Consider the following 19,372-nt stretch of genomic DNA (forward strand, 5'->3'; position numbering starts at 1 on the left):
TTAGAGGCAATCTAATTGAGACATACAACATTCTGAAAGGGCTCGACAGGGTAGAAGCGGAGAGATTCTTTCAACTGGTCGGGGAATCTAGAACACTGGGGCACAGTCTCAGGATAAAGGGGCAATCATTCAGGACTGAGACACAAACTCCCCGAACAACAGTTGTCAAACCACCGAGAAAATGTACAGACTTTTGAGCCTCTTTTTCTGTAAACTTCACAATCTCTATCCATGTGTAAATAACTTTGATGTTATCTAATTTTATATGTCCAATTAGCATACAAGACATATCTTTGGAAAGATAAGGGATGTTGAGTGATTGCCTTTAAAAGTAATGGACCTTAAAGATCCTAGTATGCTAATGAGCCAAGCACCGGGACGCAATCATGTGACTCGGAGCCAGATTCACTCTGTAACCGTAACACGAAGATGCAAGACCTGTAAATAGTTTCCTTCTCTCTCTCTCACTGTGACACACATACTCGCACTCTGTGACACACTCACTCGCTGTGACACACACGCTCTCGCTCTCTCTCTGTGACACACACTCTCTCTCTCTCTCTCTGTGACACACACACTCTCGCTCTCACTCTCTGTGACACACACACTCTCACTCTGTGACACACACACTCTCTCTCTCTCTCTCTCTCTCTCTGTGACACACACACTCTCTCTCTCTGTGACAGACACACTCTCTCTCTCTCTTTCTGTGACACACACACTCGCACTCTGTGACACACTCACTCGCTGTGACACACACGCTCTCGCTCTCTCTCTGTGACACACACTCTCTCGCTCTCTCTCTGTGACACACACTCTCTCTCTCTCTCTCTGTGACACACACACTCTCACTCTCACTCTCTGTGACACACACACTCTCACTCTGTGACACACACACTCTCTCTCTCTCTCTCTCTCTGTGACACACACACTCTCTCTCTCTGTGACAGACACACTCTCTCTCTCTCTTTCTGTGACACACACACTCGCTCTTACTCTCTGTGACACACACACTCTCGCTCTCCCTCTCTGTGACGCACACACTCTTGCTCTCTCTCACTCTGTGACACACACACAGTCTCGCTCTCGCTCTCACTCTCTGTGACACACACACTCTCGCTCTCTCTGTGACACACACAGTCTCGCTCTCACTCACTCTCTCTCTCTGTGACACACACACTCTTGCTCTCACTCTCTGTGACACACACACTCTCGCTCTCACTCTCTCTCTCTGTGACACACACACTCTCGCTCTCTCTCACTGTGACACACACACTCTCGCTCTCTCTCTCACTCTGTGACACACACACTCTCGCTCTCTCTCTCACTCTGTGACACACACACTCTCGCTCTCTCTCTCACTCTGTGACACACACACTCTCGCTCTCTCTCTGTGACACACACTCTCGCTCTCTCACTCTCTCTCTGTGACACACACTCTCGCTCTCACTCTCTCTCTGTGACACACACTCTCGCTCTCACTCTCTCACACACACTCTCTCGCTCTCTCTCTCTCTCAGTGACACACACACTCTCGCTCTCACTCTCTCTCAGTGACACACACACTCTCGCTATCTCACTCTCTGACACACACACTCTCGCTCTCTCTCTGTGACACACACACTCTCGCTCTCTCTCTGTGACACACACACTCTCGCTCTCTCTCTGTGACACACACACTCTCGCTCATTCTCTCTCTCTGTGACACACACACACTCTCGCTCTCTCTCTCTCTCTGTGACACGCACACTCTCGCTCTCTCTCTCTCTCTGTGACACACACACTCTCGCTCTTCTCTCTCTCTGTGACACACACACTCTCAATCTCTATCTCTCTGTGACACACACACTCTCGCTATCTCACTCTCTGACACACACACTCTCGCTCTCTCTCTGTGACACACACACTCTCGCTCTCTCTCTGTGACACACACACTCTCGCTCATTCTCTCTCTCTGTGACACACACACACTCTCGCTCTCTCTCTCTCTCTGTGACACGCACACTCTCGCTCTCTCTCTCTCTCTGTGACACACACACTCTCGCTCTTCTCTCTCTCTGTGACACACACACTCTCGCTCTTCTCTCTCTCTGTGACACACACACTCTCACTCTCTATCTCTATCTCTCTGTGACACACACACTCTCTCTCTCTCTCTCTCTGTGACACACACACTCGCTCTCACTCTCTGACACACACTCTCACTCTCTCTCTGTGACACACACTCTCAATCTCTCTCTGTGACACCCACACTCTCAATCTCTCTCTCTCTCTGTGACACACACACTCTCTGTGACAGACACACTCTCACTCTCTCTCTCTGTGACACACACACAGTCTCGCTCTCACTCTCTGTGACACACACACTCTCACTCTCTATCTCTCTGTGACACACACACTCTCTCTCTCTCTCACTCTGTGACACACACACAGTCTCGCTCTCACTCTCTGTGACACACACACTCTCACTCTCTCTCACTCTGTGACACACACACAGTCTCGCTCTCACTCTCTGTGACACACACACTCTCACTCTCAGTGACACACACTCTCACTCTCTCTCTCTCTGTGACACACACACTCTCACTCTCACTCTGTGACACACACACTCTCACTCTCACTCTGTGACACACACTCTCACTCCCTCTCTTTCTGTGACAGACACACTCTCTCTCTCTCTCTTTCTGTGACAGACACACTCTCACTCTCTCTCTTTCTGTGACAGACACACTCTCACTCTCTCTCTCTGTGGCACACACACTCGCTCTCACTCTCTGTGACGCACACATTCTCGCTCTCTCTCTCTCACTCTGTGACACACACACAGTCTCGCTCTCTCTCTCTGTGACACACACACACTCTCTCTCTCTCTCTGTGACACACACACTCTTGCTCTCACTCTCTGTGACACACACTCTCGTTCTCACTCTGTGACACACACTCTCGCTCTCACTCTGTGACACACACTCTCGCTCTCACTCTGTGACACACACTCTCGCTCTCACTCTGTGACACACACTCTCGCTCTCACTCTGTGACACACACTCTCGCTCTCACTCTGTGACACACACACTCTCGCTCTCACTCTGTGACACACACACTCTCGCACTCTCTGTCACACACACACACTCTCGCACTCTCTGTGACACACACACACTCTCGCTCTCTCTCTCTCCGACACCTACTCTCGCTCTCTGTGACACACACACTCTCACTCTCTCTGTGACACACGCACACTCTCTCTCACTCTCTGTGACACACGCACTCTCACTCTCACTCTCTGTGACACACGCACTCTCACTCTCACTCTCTGTGACACACACACTCTCTCTCTCTCTGTGACACACACACTCTCTCTCTCTCTGTGACACACATACTCTCTCTCTCTCTGACACACACACTCTCGCTCGCTCGCTCTCTCTCTGACACACACGCTCTCGCTCTCTCTCTGTGACACACACGCTCTCGCTCTCTCTCTGTGACACACACGCTCTCGCTCTCTCTCTGTGACACACACACTCTCACTCTCTCTCTCTGTGACACACACTCTCTCTCTCTCTCTGTGACACACATTCTCTCTCTCTGACACACACACTCTCGCTCGCTCTCTCTCTCTCTGTGACACACACGCTCTCGCTCTCTCTCTCTCTCTCTGACACATACTCTCGCTCTCTCTGTGACACACACACTCTCTCTCTCTGTGACACACACACTCTCACTCTCTGACACACACACTCTCTCTCTCTCTGTGACACACACACTCTTGCTCTCATTCTCTGTGACACACACACTCTCGCTCTCACTCGGTGACACACACACTCTCGCTCTCACTCGGTGACACACACAATCTCGCACTCTCTCTCTGTGACACACACAATCTCGCACTCTCTCTCTGTGACACACACAATCTCGCACTCTCTCTCTGTGACACACACACTCTCGCTCTCTCTCTCTCACTCTCTCTGTGACACGCACACTCTCGCTCTCTCTCTCTCTCTGTGACACACACACTCTCGCTCTTCTCTCTCTCTGTGACACACACACTCTCAATCTCTATCTCTCTGTGACACACACACTCTCACTCTCTATCTCTCTGTGACACACACACTCTCACTCTCTATCTCTCTGTGACACACACACTCTCTCTCTCTCTGTGACACACACACTCGCTCTCACTCTCTGACACACACTCTCACTCTCTCTCTGTGACACACACACTCTCAATCTCTCTCTGTGACACCCACACTCTCAATCTCTCTCTGTGACACCCACACTCTCAATCTCTCTCTCTCTCTGTGACACACACACTCTCTCTCTCTCTGTGACAGACACACTCTCACTCTCTCTCTCTGTGACACACACACAGTCTCGCTCTCACTCTCTGTGACACACACACTCTCACTCTCTATCTCTCTGTGACACACACACTCTCTCTCTCTCTCACTCTGTGACACACACACAGTCTCGCTCTCACTCTCTGACACACACACTCTCACTCTCTCTCACTCTGTGACACACACACAGTCTCGCTCTCACTCTCTGTGACACACACACTCTCACTCTCAGTGACACACACTCTCACTCTCTCTCTCTCTGTGACACACACACTCTCACTCTCTCTCTGTGACACACACACTCTCACTCTCTCTCTTTCTGTGACAGACACACACTCTCTCTCTCTCTTTCTGTGACAGACACACTCTCACTCTCTCTCTTTCTGTGACAGACACACTCTCTCTCTCTCTCTTTCTGTGACAGACACACTCTCACTCTCTCTCTCTCTGTGACACACACACTCGCTCTCACTCTCTGTGACGCACACACTCTCGCACTCTCTCTCTGTGACGCACACATTCTCGCACTCTCTCTCTCACTCTGTGACACACACACAGTCTCGCTCTCTCTCTCTGTGACACACACACACTCTCTCTCTCTCTCTGTGACACACACACTCTTGCTCTCACTCTCTGTGACACACACTCTCGTTCTCACTCTGTGACACACACTCTCGCTCTCACTCTGTGACACACACTCTCGCTCTCACTCTGTGACACACACTCTCGCTCTCACTCTGTGACACACACACTCTCGCACTCTCTGTGACACACACACACTCTCGCACTCTCTGTGACACACACACACTCTCGCTCTCTCTCTCTCCGACACATACTCTCGCTCTCTGTGACACACGCACACTCTCTCTCACTCTCTGTGACACACGCACTCTCACTCTCTGTGACACACACACTCTCACTCTCACTCTGTGACACACACACTCTCTCTCTCTCTGTGACACACATACTCTCTCTCTCTCTCTGTGACACACATACTCTCTCTCTCTCTCTGTGACACACATACTCTCTCTCTCTCTGACACACACACTCTCGCTCGCTCTCTCTCTCTCTGTGACACACACGCTCTCGCTCTCTCTCTGTGACACACACGCTCTCGCTCTCTCTCTGTGACACACACACTCTCTCTCTCTCTCTGTGACACACACACTCTCTCTCTCTCTCTGTGACACACATACTCTCTCTCTCTCTGACACACACACTCTCGCTCGCTCTCTCTCTCTCTGTGACACACACGCTCTCGCTCTCTCTCTCTCTCTGACACATACTCTCGCTCTCTCTGTGACACACACACTCTCTCTCTCTGTGACACACACACTCTCTCTCTCTGTGACACACACACTCTCACTCTCTGACACACACACTCTCTCTCTCTCTCTGTGACACACACACTCTCTCTCTCTCTCTGTGACACACACACTCTCTCTCTCTCTCTGTGACACACACACTCTCTCTCTCTCTCTGTGACACACACACTCTTGCTCTCATTCTCTGTGACACACACACTCTCGCACTCTCTCTCTGTGACACACACAATCTCGCACTCTCTCTCTGTGATACACACACTCTCGCTCTCTGTGACACACACACTCTCGCTCTCTCTCTCTCTGTGACACACACACTCTCGCTCTCTGACACACACACTCTCGCTCTCTCTCTCTCTCTCTCTCTCTCTCTCTCTGTGACACACACAATCTCGCACTCTCTCTCTGTGATACACACACTCTCGCTCTCTGTGACACACACACTCTCGCTCTCTGTGACACACACACTCTCGCTCTCTCTCTCTCTGTGACACACACACTCTCGCTCTCTCTCTCTGTGACACACACACTCTCGCTCTCTGACACACACACTCTCGCTCTCTCTCTCTCTCTCTCTCTCTCTCTCTCTCTCTCTCTCTGTGACACACACACTCTCGCTCTCTCTCTGTGACACACACGCTCTCTCTCTCTCTCTCTGTGACACACACACACTCTCTCTCTCTCTCTCTGTGACACACACACTCTCTCTCTCTCTCTCTGTGACACACACACTCTCTCTCTCTCTCTCTGTGACACACACACTCTCTCTCTCTCTGTGACACACACACTCTCTCTCTCTCTGTAACACACACTCTTGCTCTCTGACACACACATTCTCTCTCTCTCTCTCTCTGTGACACACACACTCTTGCTCTCATTCTCTGTGACACACACACTCTCGCTCTCACTCTGTGACACACACACTCTCGCTCTCACTCTGTGACACACACACTCTCGCTCTCACTCTCTGTGACACACACACTCTCGCACTCTCTTTCTCTCTCTGTGACACACACTCTCGCTGTGACACACACTCTCGCTCTCACTCTCTGTGACACACACACTCTCTCTCTCTGTCACACACACACTCTCGCTCTCACTCTGACACACACACTCTCGCTCTCTCTCTGTCACACACACACTCTCGCTCTCTCTGTTACACACACACTCTCGCTCTCTCTGTTACACACACTCTCTCGCTCTCTCTGTTACACACACTCTCTCGCTCTCTCTCTGTGACACACACACTCTCGCTCTCTCTCTCTGTGACACACACACTCTCGCTCTCTCTCTCTGTGACACACACACTCTCGCTCTCTCTCTCTGTGACACACACACTCTCGCTCTCTCTCTGTGACACACACACTCTCGCTCTCTCTCTCTGTGACACACACACTCTCGCTCTCTCTCTCTGTGACACACACACTCTCGCTCTCTCTCTCTGTGACACACACTCTCTCGCTCTCTCTCTCTGTGACACACACTCTCGCTCTCTCTCTCTGTGACACACACACTCTCGCTCTCTCTCTCTGTGACACACACACTCTCGCTCTCTCTCTCTGTTACACACACACTCTCGCTCTCTCTCTCTGTGACACACACTCTCGCTCTCTCTCTCTGTGACACACACTCTCGCTCTCTCTCTCTGTGACACACACTCTCGCTCTCACTCTCTGTGACACACACACTCTCGCTCTCACTCTCTGTGACACACACACTCTCGCTCTCTCTCTCTGTGACACACACACTCTCGCTCTCTCTCTCTGTGACACACACACTCTCGCTCTCTCTCTCTGTGACACACACACTCTCGCTCTCTCTCTCTCTCTGTGACACACACACTCTCGCTCATTCTCTCTCTCTCCGTGACACACACTCTCGCTCTCATTCTCTCTCTGTGACACACAGTCTCGCTCTCTCTGTGACTCTCTCTGTGACACACACACTCTTGCTCTCTCTCTCTCTCTGTGACACACACTCTCGCTGTGACACACACTCTCGCTCTCACTCTCTGTGACACACACACTCTCTCTCTCTCTGTGACACACACACTCTCGCTCTCTCTCTGTGACACACACACTCTCGCTCGCTCTCTCTCTCTCTGTGACATACACACTCTCTCTCTCTCTCTGTGACACACATACTCTCTCTCTCTCTCTCTGTGACACACACACTCTCGCTCGCTCTCTCTCTCTCTGTGACACACACACTCTCGCTCGCTCGCTCTCTCTCTGTGACACACACACTCTCGCTCGCTCGCTCTCGCTCCGTGACACACATACTCTCTCTCTCTCTCTCTGTGACACACACACTCTCGCTCGCTCTCTCTCTCTCTGTGACACACACACTCTCGCTCGCTCGCTCTCTCTCTGTGACACACACACTCTCGCTCGCTCTCGCTCCGTGACACACACTCTCGCTCTCATTCTCTCTCTGTGACACACTCTCGCTCTCACTCTCTCTCTGTGACACTCAGTCTCGCTCTCTCTGTGACTCTCTCTCTGTGACACACACTCTCTCTGTCTCTCTCTCTCTCTCTGTGACACACTCTCGCTCTCACTCTCTGTGACACACACACACTCTCTCTCTCTCTCTCTGTGACACACACACTCTCGCTCTCACTCTCAGTGACACACATACTCTTGCTCTCTGTGACACACGCACTCTCGCTCTCTCTCTCTGACACACACACTCTCGCTCTCTCTCTCTGACACACACACTCTCGCTCTCTCTCTGTGACACACGCACTCTCGCTCTCTCTCTCTGACACACACACTCTCGCTCTCTCTCTCTGACACACACACTCTCGCTCTCTCTCTGTGACACACACACTCTCTCTCTCTCTCTGTGACACACACACTCTCGCTCTCTCTCTCTCTGTGACACACACACTCTCGCTCTCTCTCTCTCTGTGACACACACACTCTCGCTCTCTCTCTCTCTGTGACACACACACACTCGCTCTCTCTCTCTCTCTGTGACACACACACACACTCTCTCTCTGTGACACACACACACACTCTCAGTCTCCCTGTGACACATGCACACGCTCTGTCTCTGTGACCTACACAGTTACTCACACACTCCTTGTTTCACCTTCCTCACTAACCTTGTCCAGTGGTCCTCCTAGTAATTGTATTAATCAAAGACTATAGACTTAGGCCTGCATTTTTTATCTATCAATATATATTACATTAACCCTAGACAGGGACATGACGACAATACAAGCACAGCCCATCCTGTGTATTTAAAGGGACAGTGTCCGAACATAACCCTGAGTCGAACCATTCACTCCATCTCTCTCACTGCTGCTATTTGTAGGCACACTCAGTTTGATAGATTCCACTTTTTTCAAGACAATGATCAGGAGCAGGAACCCTGACTGATTTCCCCCTCTCTCTAACCCAGGGGTCAGTGGACAGTGATCAGACAGTGATCAGGAGCAGGAACCCTGGCTGATTACCCCCTCTCTCTAACTCAGGGGTCAGTGGACAGTGATCAGGAGCAGGAACCCTGGCTGATTACCCCCTCTCTCTCGAACCCAGGGGTCACTGGACAGTGATCAGGAGGAGGAACCCTGGCTGATTTCCCCCTCTCTCTAACCCAGGGGTCACTGGACAGTGATCAGGAGCAGGAACCCTGGCTGATTTCCCCCTCTCTCTAACCCAGGGGTCACTGGACAGTGATCAGGAGGAGGAACCCTGGCTGATTTCCCCCTCTCTCTAACTCAGGGGTCACTGAACAGTGATCAGACAGTGATCAGGAGCAAGAACCCTGGCTGATTTCCCCCTCTCTCTAACTCAGGGGTCACTGAACAGTGATCAGACAGTGATCAGGAGCAGGAACCCTGGCTGATTTCCCCCTCTCTCTAATCCAGGGGTCACTGAACAGTGATCAGGAGCAGGAACCCTGGCTGATTACCCCCTCTCTCTAACTCAGGGGTCAGTGGACAGTGATCAGGAGCAGGAACCCTGGCTGATTTCTCCCCATTTCTAACTCAGGAGTCACTGGACAGTGATCAGACATTGATCAGGAGCAGGAACCCTGGCTGATTACCCCCTCTCTCTCGAACCCAGGGGTCACTGGACAGTGATCAGGAGGAGGAACCCTGGCTGATTACCCCCTCTCTCTCTAACCCAGGGGTCACTGGACAGTGATCAGGAGCAGGAAGCCTGGCTGATTTCCCCCCCTCTCTAACCCAGGGGTCAATGGACAGTCATCGAGAGCAGGAAGCCTGGCTGATTTCCCCTCTCTCTAACTCAGGGGTCACTTGAACAGTGATCAGACAGTGATCAGGAGCAGGAACCCTGGCTGATTTCCCCCTCTGTCTAATCCAGGGGTCACTGGACAGTGATCAGGAGCAGGAACCCTGGCTGATTTCCCCCTCTCTCTCTAACCCAGGGGTCACTGGACAGTGATCAGGAGCAGGAACCCTGGCTGATATCCCCCTCTCTCTAACCCAGGGGTCACTGGACAGTGATCAGGAGCAGGAAGCCTGGCTGATTTCCCCCCCTCTCTAACCCAGGGGTCAATGGACAGTCATCGAGAGCAGGAAGCCTGGCTGATTTCCCCTCTCTCTAACTCAGGGGTCACTTGAACAGTGATCAGACAGTGATCAGGAGCAGGAACCCTGGCTGATTTCCCCCTCTGTCTAACCCAGGGGTCACTGGACAGTGATCAGGAGCAGGAACCCTGGCTGATTTCCCCCTCTCTCTCTAACCCAGGGGTCACTGGACAGTGATCAGGAGCAGGAACCCTGGCTGATATCCCCCTCTCTCTAACCCAGGGGTCACTGGACAGTGATCAGGAGCAGGAACCCTGACTGATTTCCCCCTCTCTCTCTAACCCAGGGGTCACTGGACAGTGATCAGGAGCAGGAACCCTGGCTGATATCCCCCTCTCTCTAACCCAGGGGTCACTGGACAGTGATCAGCAGCAGGAACCCTGGCTGATTCCCCCCTCTCTCTCTAACCCAGGGGTCACTGGACAGTGATCAGGAAAAGAAACCCTGACTGATTTCCCCCTCTCTCTAACCCAGGGGTCACTGGACAGTGATCAGGAGGAGGAACCCTGGCTGATTACCCCCTCTCTCTCTAACCCAGGGGTCAATGGACAGTGATCAGGAGGAGGAAGCCTGGCTGATTTCCCCTCTCTCTCTATTCCAGGGGTCAAAGGACAGTGATCAGGAGCAGGAACCCTGACTGATTTCCCCTCTCTCTCTCTAATCCAGGGGTCACTGGACAGTGATCAGGAGGAGGAACCCTGGCTGATTTCCCCCTCTCTCTAACCCAGTGATTCCCTAGCCCACCTGCACCCACAGCTCTGAAACTGATCAGTTAACTGCACAGGAAAGTGAGCTTTCCTTGTCAGTGTGGCTCAGTGGCTGATGCAGCTGAGACAGTGTGGAACTGGGATGCCTTTCTGATTAAGCAGCACAGCCACCAGTAGCGCCTTTAACATAGTAAAACATCCCAAGGTGTTTCAGCAGAGAATTGGACTATTCAGTCACCCAAGGACCCACAACCCTAGTGGAAGAAAGTCATCCTTTTTCCCGAGGGACTGCCTAAGAAGAAGCTGATCAAACAAATAATTGACCCCGAGCCACATAAGGAGATTCCGAGAGGGTGACCAAAAGCTCAGTCAAAGAGGTCGGTTTTAAGGAGCGTCTTAAAGGAGGACAGTGAGAGAATTCCAGAGCTTAGGGCTCCAGGCAGCCAATGGTGGAGAGATGGAAATTGGGGGATGCACAAGAGGCAGAATTGGAGGATCACAGAGATCTCAGAAGGTTGTTATTTGGGATAGAAATGCAATACTGTACCAATGTGCATCCTGGCTTGCCGTATTCATGTGACCTCTATCATGGGAAACCCTGACTGGGGGCAGCCTTTACAGTCAGTTTCAATAAAGACTCAGTACACACCAGACTGGTGTCCTGTGAGCTCGTAACATGGTGTCAGAGTGGAGCTGAGACTTACTGGTGAAGAAGCACAGCTACAGAACAAAGGCCACAGGAATGGTCACAACTGCTAAAGGCCACCGGAAGCCACAGAAAAGGAACAAAGAAACAGCTGAAAGCGCAGGGTAAGACAATGGCTGCAAATTTTCCTCTGCCTGCGCCGGTCGAAATGAAAGGTGATATGAAACAGAACTGACAGTTCTTCCACTTGCAATGGCAAAATTATAAAATTGCGCCAGATTTAGTTGACAAAACAGAGCAGCTGCGAGTAGCTACACTTTTATCACTGTTGGGGAGAAACTGTTACAAAGTGTTATACCATGCTCAGTCTCCCTGAAGAAGGAAAAAAACGGACAGCAGAAATTTTGAAAGCCTTGAAGGCACAATTTGAACCCCAAGTGAATGTAACCTATGTGTTCAATATTGGGGTCCAAGGTGAAAATGAGTCCATTGATCAATGTGTGACTGCATTAACACAGCTCGCAGAATCCTGTGAATTTGCGCAACTAAAAGATGATCTAATTAAAGACAGGATTGTATTAGGCGTAAGAGATCCCGCAGTGAGCGCACGTCTACTGAGAGGGGAGAAACTGACTCTCAGGATAGTGATCGACATGTGCAGAAGCGCTGAGGTTGTAAATCAGCAGCTAGAGCATATTCATGGCAAAACAGACCAGGCCTCGCATTATGCTAATAGACATTCCAGGCCGAAAGGGCAGGAAGATCACGGACAAAGGGCAGGATGAAAATACTGAAGAGGACATCACGCACAGGAAAAGAAGGCATGTCCAGCGTGGGGAAAGCAGTGTTCTCACTGCACGAAGCTGAATCATGTTGCACACTAGTGTTTGGTTAGAAGGAAGCACAACAAGCAGGTACAGATGGCCACTGGAGAGATACAAGTCGAAGATTCTGACGAATCACTGTGCACCATACAACAGGTTGGTTCAGTCAGGTCGATAGTTGATCAATGGTTTGTGACTGTCGGAACGATGACTGCAGACGGAGAATATCAAGTCAGCATAAAGGGCCAGATAGACACCGGTGTGTCATGGAACATCATGACCTTCACAGACCTGTGCAAAGCGGCTCAACATGGCGATCTAAAAACGAAGGCTCAAAAGTAAGGTTGAGGCTATATGACGGCACCATACTAATGCCTAGAGGGCAAATTACTCTGAGAGCCCATTGCAATGACAAAAACAAAGTTCCAAATCACAGATGGCAAGCAAAAGCCACTCATCTCAGCCGAAGCAAGTTTAAAGCTTGGACTGGTAACCCTCAGTGTGCAAGAAGAAAAAACCCAGGAGATGTCCGACAGGAGCGGGCGCCGGAACGAGAATGCCTTGCCAGTCGCAAGGCGACGTGAGTCAGACAGGCAGCGAGGAAGAGGAAGATCTGGCAGTCGTCTGATCAGGCGCCCGAGGTGGAGGCTGTGGGGAAGTACTGCTCGGAGTAGAGCTGGCAGACAAAATCAAGGTGAAATGGCAGAAAGCCAAATTTCATTTTGGCAAAACTGCTGAACCACTGCCACAATTGAGCATCGGAGAGCCAGTCAGGGTACAGACCTTGAACGCGCTCAACAAGAGTCAGCCCAAGTGGCAACTTGGGACCAGCACACAGCAGTTGTCACCTTGATCGTGGCAGTGAAGGACCAGAGATACTGTCACAACCGCAGGCAAACACGCACAACTAAAGTGATGGAAGGTGTCATCGACAGTGCTATCAAGCTGCACTTGCTCAGCAATAACCTGCTCAGTAACGCTCAGTTTGGGTTCTGCCAGGGTCACTCAGCTCCTGACCTCATTACAAGCACAACTGGAGAAGCTGTTCCTTCACGGCAGGCGGCCAATCAGGAAGATGAGAACACATCAACTGAAGAACAACCATCAGCCTCAGCGGTCCACAGCACCCCAAAAATGGAAATGGAATAACAGTTAACAGGACAACTGACAAGGGAACGCCATTCACCGGAGAAGGAAAATCAACCAGATGAACAACCAATGACGACCCGTGTACACACCATTAAGAAACCGGCATGATTTAATGACTGTCTGCAATGCATGTGCACAGACTGATAAGAATGCCGAACTACAAAGTTGTGTGCATAGTGGGTAACTTGGGCAACTCACAGTGTCAATGATAATGCGTGCAAAATTTCTGATCCTTCTTTTTGTATGAAAAGGGGGATGTTTGGAACAGAAATACAACACTGTACCAATGTGCCTCCGGGCTTGCCGTACTCAGGTGACCTCTCCCACGAGGAAACCCTGACTGGGGGCAGCCTTTACAGTCAGTTTCAATAAAGACTCAGTGCATATCAGACTGGTGTCCTGTGAACTCGTAACAGTTATAGGGCTGGAGGAGGTGACAGAAATAGGGAAGGGTGTAGGGGCTGGAGGAGGTGACAGAAATAAGGAAGGGTGTAGGGGCTGGAGGAGGTGACAGAGATAAGGAAGGGTGTAGGGGCTGGAGGAGGTGACAGAAATAAGGAAGGGTGTAGGGGCTGGAGGAGGTGACAGAGATAAGGAAGGGTGTAGGGGCTGGAGGAGGTGACAGAGATAAGGAAGGGTGTAGGGGCTGGAGGAGGTGACAGAGATAAGGAAGGGTGTAGGGGCTGGAGGAGGTTACAGGGAGGGGTGTAGAGGCTGGAGGAGGTGACAGGGAGGGGTGTAGGGGCTGGAGGAGGTGACAGGGAGGGGTGTAGGGGCTGGAAGAGGTGACAGGGTGGGGTGTAGGGGCTGGAAGAGGTGACAGGGTGGGGTGTCGGGGCTGGAGGAGGTTACAGAGATAGGGAAGAGTGTAGGGGCTGGAGGAGGTGACAGGGAAGGGTGTAGGGCTGGACGAGGTGACAGGGAGGGGTGTCGGGGCTGGAGGAGGTTACAGAGATAGGGAAGAGTGTAGGGGCTGGAGGAGGTGACAGGGAGGGGTGAAGGGGCTGGAGGAGGTGACAGGGAAGGGTGTAGGGCTGGAGGAGGTGACAGGGAGGGGTGTAGGGGCTGGAGGAGGTGACAGGGAGGGGTTTAGGGGCTGGAGGAGGTGACAGGGAGGGGTGTAGGGGCTGGAGGAGGTTACAGAGATAGGGAAGGGTGTAGGGTCTGGAGGAGGTGACAGGGAAGGGTGTAGGGGCTGGAGGTGGTGACAGGGAGGGGTGTAGGGGCTGGAGGAGGTGACAGGGAGGGGTTTAGGGGCTGGAGGAGGTGACAGGGAGGGGTGTAGGGGCTGGAGGAGGTGACAGGGAGGGGTGTAGGGGCTGGAGGAGGTGACAGGGAGGGGTGTAGGGGCTGGAGGAGGTGACAGGGAGGGGTTTAGGGGCTGGAGGAGGTGACAGGGAGGGGTGTAGGGGCTGGAGGAGGTGACAGGGAGGGGTGTAGGGGCTGGAGGAGGTGACAGGGAGGGGTTTAGTGCTTCCACAGTGTGGGCCAGTGTTATTCTGGAGGGCCATTGTGGTGGGTCACACTGTTGGTATCCCTCACCCACCACCTGCACACCCACTCACACATGCGCTGTGCGCATACACACACACACACACACAGTTCAGTCCTTCATTTCAGATGGAGGGTTAAAGAGAGAGGGGAGCAGTCAGAGGGTACAGATAGACTTTGCATGGACGCTGTTTCACAGGAACTCCTCGGGAAGCAGTTATCCTTCTGGAAATGGGCGGGTGGGGGGGGGGGGGGTTGGGGGTTGATGCTTAGTTGGTGCCTTGCGCTGTGTGCAATGGTGACAGGATACCACAAAGAATGAAACAGGGAAATGTTCATATTCTGCATTGACTAAAACCAGTAAGATCTGGGAAACTCCAGGGTCACGGCTCGGCTCTCTGACCCTGGGTAAGGGAAGGAGTGACTAAATCAGACAGGGATCACTATTCAGTGACCCCTCCTTGCGTAAATTGTGTTTGGCATCCCATTGGCATCATCCTGCTATGACTCACTAACCTACACTGGTCCTGGTCCAGCAACCATTTTAAAATGTCTTCCAAACCCTCCACGGCCCTCGCCCCCTCCATATCTCTGTAACCTCCTCCATCCGTACACCCCTCCCTATCTCTGTAACCTCCTGCATCCGTACACCCCTCCCTATCTCTGTAACCTACTCCATCCGTACACCCCTCCCTATCTCTGTAACCTCCTCCATCCGTACACCCCTCCCTATCTCTGTAACCTCCGCCAGCCCCTACACCCCTCCCTATCTCTGTAACCTCCGCCAGCCCCTACACCCCTCCCTATCTCTGTAACCTCCGCCAGCCCCGACACCCCTCCCTATCTCTGTAACCTCCGCCAGCCCCTACACCCCTCCCTATCTCTGTCACCTCCTCCAGCATTTACACCCCTCCCTATCTCTGTAACCTCCTACAGCCCCGACACTCCTCCCTATCTCTGTCACCTCCTCCAGCCCCGACACCCCTCCCTATGTCTGTAACCTCCTCCATCCCTACACCCCTCCCTATCTCTGTAACCTCCTCCATCCCTACACCCCTCCCTATCTCTGTAACCTCCTCCATCCCTACACCCCTCCCTATCTCTGTAACCTCCGCCAGCCCCGACACCCCTCCCTATCTCTGTAACCTCCTCCAGCCCCTACACCCCTCCCTATCTCTGTAACCTCCTTCAGCCCCTACACCCCTTCCTATCTCTGTAACCTCCTCCAGCCCCTACACCCCTCCCTATCTCTGTAACCTCCTCCAGCCCCTACACCCCTCCCTATCTCTGTAACCTCCTCCAGCCCCTACTCCCCTCCCTATCTCTGTAACCTCCTCCAGCCCCGACGCCTCTCCCTATCTCTGCAACCTCCTCCAGCCCGTACAACCCTCCCTATCTCTGTCACCTCCTCCAGCCTGTGCACCCCTCCCTATCTCTGCAACCTCCTCCAGCCCCTACTCCCCTCCCTATCTCTGTAAACTCCTCCAGCCCCTACAACCCTCCCTATCTCTGTAACCTCCTCCAGCCCCTACTCCCCTCCCTATCTCTGTAAACTCCTCCAGCCCCTACACCCCTCCCTATCTCTGTAACCTCCTCCAGCCCCTACTCCCCTCCCTATCTCTGTAAACTCCTCCAGCCCCTACACCCCTCCCTATCTCTGTAAACTCCTCCAGCCCCTACACCCCTCCCTATCTCTGTAACCTCCTCCAGCCCCTACTCCCCTCCCTATCTCTGTAAACTCCTCCAGCCCCTACACCCCTCCCTATCTCTGTAACCTCCTCCAGCCCCTTACTCCCCTCCCTATCTCTGTCACCTCCTCCAGCCCCTACACCCCTCCCTATCTCTGTCACCTCCTACAACCCTCCGAGATCTCGGCACTCCTCCAATTCCGGCCTCTTGAACATCCCCCGATTCCCATTGCTGCACCATTGGCGACCGTGCCTTCAGCTGCCTGGGCCCCAAACTCTGGAATTACCTCCCTAAACCTCTCTCTCTCCTTTAAGACGCTCCTTAAAACCAACCCCTGACCTAGCTTTTGGTGGCCTGTCCGAATCTCTCCCGATATGGCTCGGGGTCTGATTTAGTCTGATAACGCTCCCGTGAAGCACCTAGGGACGTTTTACAATGCTAAAGATCCTATAAAAATACAAGCTGTTACTTTGGGGGTAAAGACAGGATGTGGGATCAGCTGTGAGGCCCTCTGCAGTCGAATAACCAGCCACTTGGGCGAGGTGCTGGAGAGCGGTCAGAGCTCGTGTAAGTTAGTACCTCAGCGAGAGTTGGTACCTAGGGGGGTGGGGGGTTAAGCAGGATGAGGAGCAGAGGATATGACAAAGATTAGATCCGAATTAACTGAAGGCAACACTTACATTTCAGTGATGTTTGCCCTCTCCTCCCGATCGATCGAGGGGAAGGAGTTTGCCCGACCTGTCTCTGAGCACTGGATGAAGGACGTCGAGCATTTGCAATGTGTGGGACAAGAAGCCACCATCCCGCAGGAGACGTGGGGAAGCAGTATCAGCAGAGCCTGAACGAGGAGCCCGGGAGTCGGAGAACTCTCATCCATTCTTTGTATCTAAACTCCAGGACCTGTGGCAAACTTTGGGAGACAGCACCGGAGAAATAGAGAGAGAGAGAGAGAAGCACAGAAAGAGAGAGGGAGGGGACACACACACAGAGTGAGAGACAGAAAGAGAGATACAGAGAGAAAGACTGTCAGACACTACACATGCCCTGTTTACAGCACCACTCAACAGCATCACTGAATCACTGACTACAAAAGAGGGGGCAGTCACCCAGCCGTTCTTAAAGGGAAGTGTGCAAATTAAAGGGATGATGCCTCTGAAGGCTCTTTGCTCCCTTGTGTCTGTAACCTGTCAAAATATGCTGTGTCTCTGCTTTCTTTTTTTGCCAAATAGAATTATACAATTAACTGGGCTAGGGTTTGAGCTCTCTCAGTGTTAATGTGGTGCTCTTAGAGGCACACTGATTGCTCTTAGTCAAGATGCATTTTCAAACACAATTCCCTCTGTGCGGTTCCCTGAGCTCCCTGGTTGAAGCCACTGGCTGCCTTTTCCTGGGTCAGGTCCCATCGGCACAGGGTGCCCTGAGACACATTACTTAGATTAATGAGAGGCAGAGTCACAGAGCCGGACAGAAAGATGAGGGGAAAGAGAGAGAAGAATAGATATTTTCATTTATATAGCGCCTTTAACGTAATAAAACGTTCCCAGGAGTGATTATCAAATTAAATCTGACCCCGAGCCACATCAGGAGATATCAGGGACAGGTGATAGCTCAGTCAAAGAGGTGGTTTTAAGGAGCATCTTAAAAGGAGGAGAGAGAGAGGCGGAGAGGTTTCGGGAGGGAATTCCAGAGCTTAGGGCCCCTGGCAGCTGAAAGCACGGCCGCCAAAGGTGGAGCGATAGGAATCGGGGGGATGTGCGAGAGGCCGGAATTGGAGGAGCGCAGAGATCTCGGATGGTTGTAGGGGCTGGAGGAAGTGACAGAGATAGGGAGGGGTGAGGCCATAGAGGGATTCGAAAACCAGCATGAAAGCATAAAAAGCACAGAAAATCAAAGGTTAAAAGTTACACCCACAAGATGGGAAAGAGACAAAAATACGGAGAGCCTAGAGTTAGCAGCCTATTCAACCATGAAGGTATAAAAGTCCACCTCGTCCAATCCCCGCTCAGCACCAACACACAGTTTCCAGCAGGGGTCACTGGACATTGATCAGGAGCAGGAATCCTGGCTGATTTCCCCCTCTTTCTAACCCAGGAGTCACTGGACAGTGATGAGGAGCAGGAACCCTGGCTGATTTCCCCCTCTCTCTCTAACCCAGGGGACACTGGACAGTGATCAGGAGCAGGAACCCTGGTTGATTTCTCCCTCTCTCTACCCAGGGGTCACTGGACAGTGATCAGGAGCAGGAACCCTGGCTGATTTCCCCCTCTCTCTAACCCAGGGATCACTGGACAGTGATTAGGAGCAGGATCCCTGGCTGATTTCCCCCTCTCTCTAACCCAGGGGACACTGGACAGTGATCAGGAGCAGGAACCCTGGTTGATTTCCCCCTCTCTCTAACCCAGGGGTCACTGGACAGTGATCAGGAGCTGGAACCCTGGCTGATTTCCCCCTCTCTCTAACTCAGGGGGTCTGTGGACAGTGATCAGGAGCTGAAAAATAAACAAGAAAAGCAGCGACAGAGAGAGAGAGAGAGATAGGTTGAAAATGCAAGTGCTCTCATCAATAACACCTGGGTTCAAATCCACCCCAGACTGATGGACTGAAAGTCTCTACTGTCGGTTGGCTGCACAGATCACTGTGTGAATA

The 19,372-nt window shown here is 52.1% G+C and overlaps 1 protein-coding gene across 1 annotated transcript in view; it reads right to left on the bottom strand.

The window, feature by feature from the left end:
* Positions 1-17,775, bottom strand: part of ntrk1 (neurotrophic tyrosine kinase, receptor, type 1) — a 70,668-nt gene extending 52,893 nt beyond the window's left edge. The window contains exon 1 of the mRNA XM_068022722.1: positions 17,407-17,775. Within this exon, the coding sequence (XP_067878823.1) occupies positions 17,407-17,603 (197 nt within the window). The 5' untranslated portion in view covers positions 17,604-17,775. The remainder of the gene's footprint in view (positions 1-17,406) is intronic.
* Between the last annotated feature and the right edge of the window lie 1,597 nt (positions 17,776-19,372).

Source organism: Heterodontus francisci, chromosome 46 (assembly GCF_036365525.1).
Source record: "Heterodontus francisci isolate sHetFra1 chromosome 46, sHetFra1.hap1, whole genome shotgun sequence".
In the NCBI taxonomy this organism is placed as follows: Eukaryota; Metazoa; Chordata; class Chondrichthyes; order Heterodontiformes; family Heterodontidae; genus Heterodontus; species Heterodontus francisci.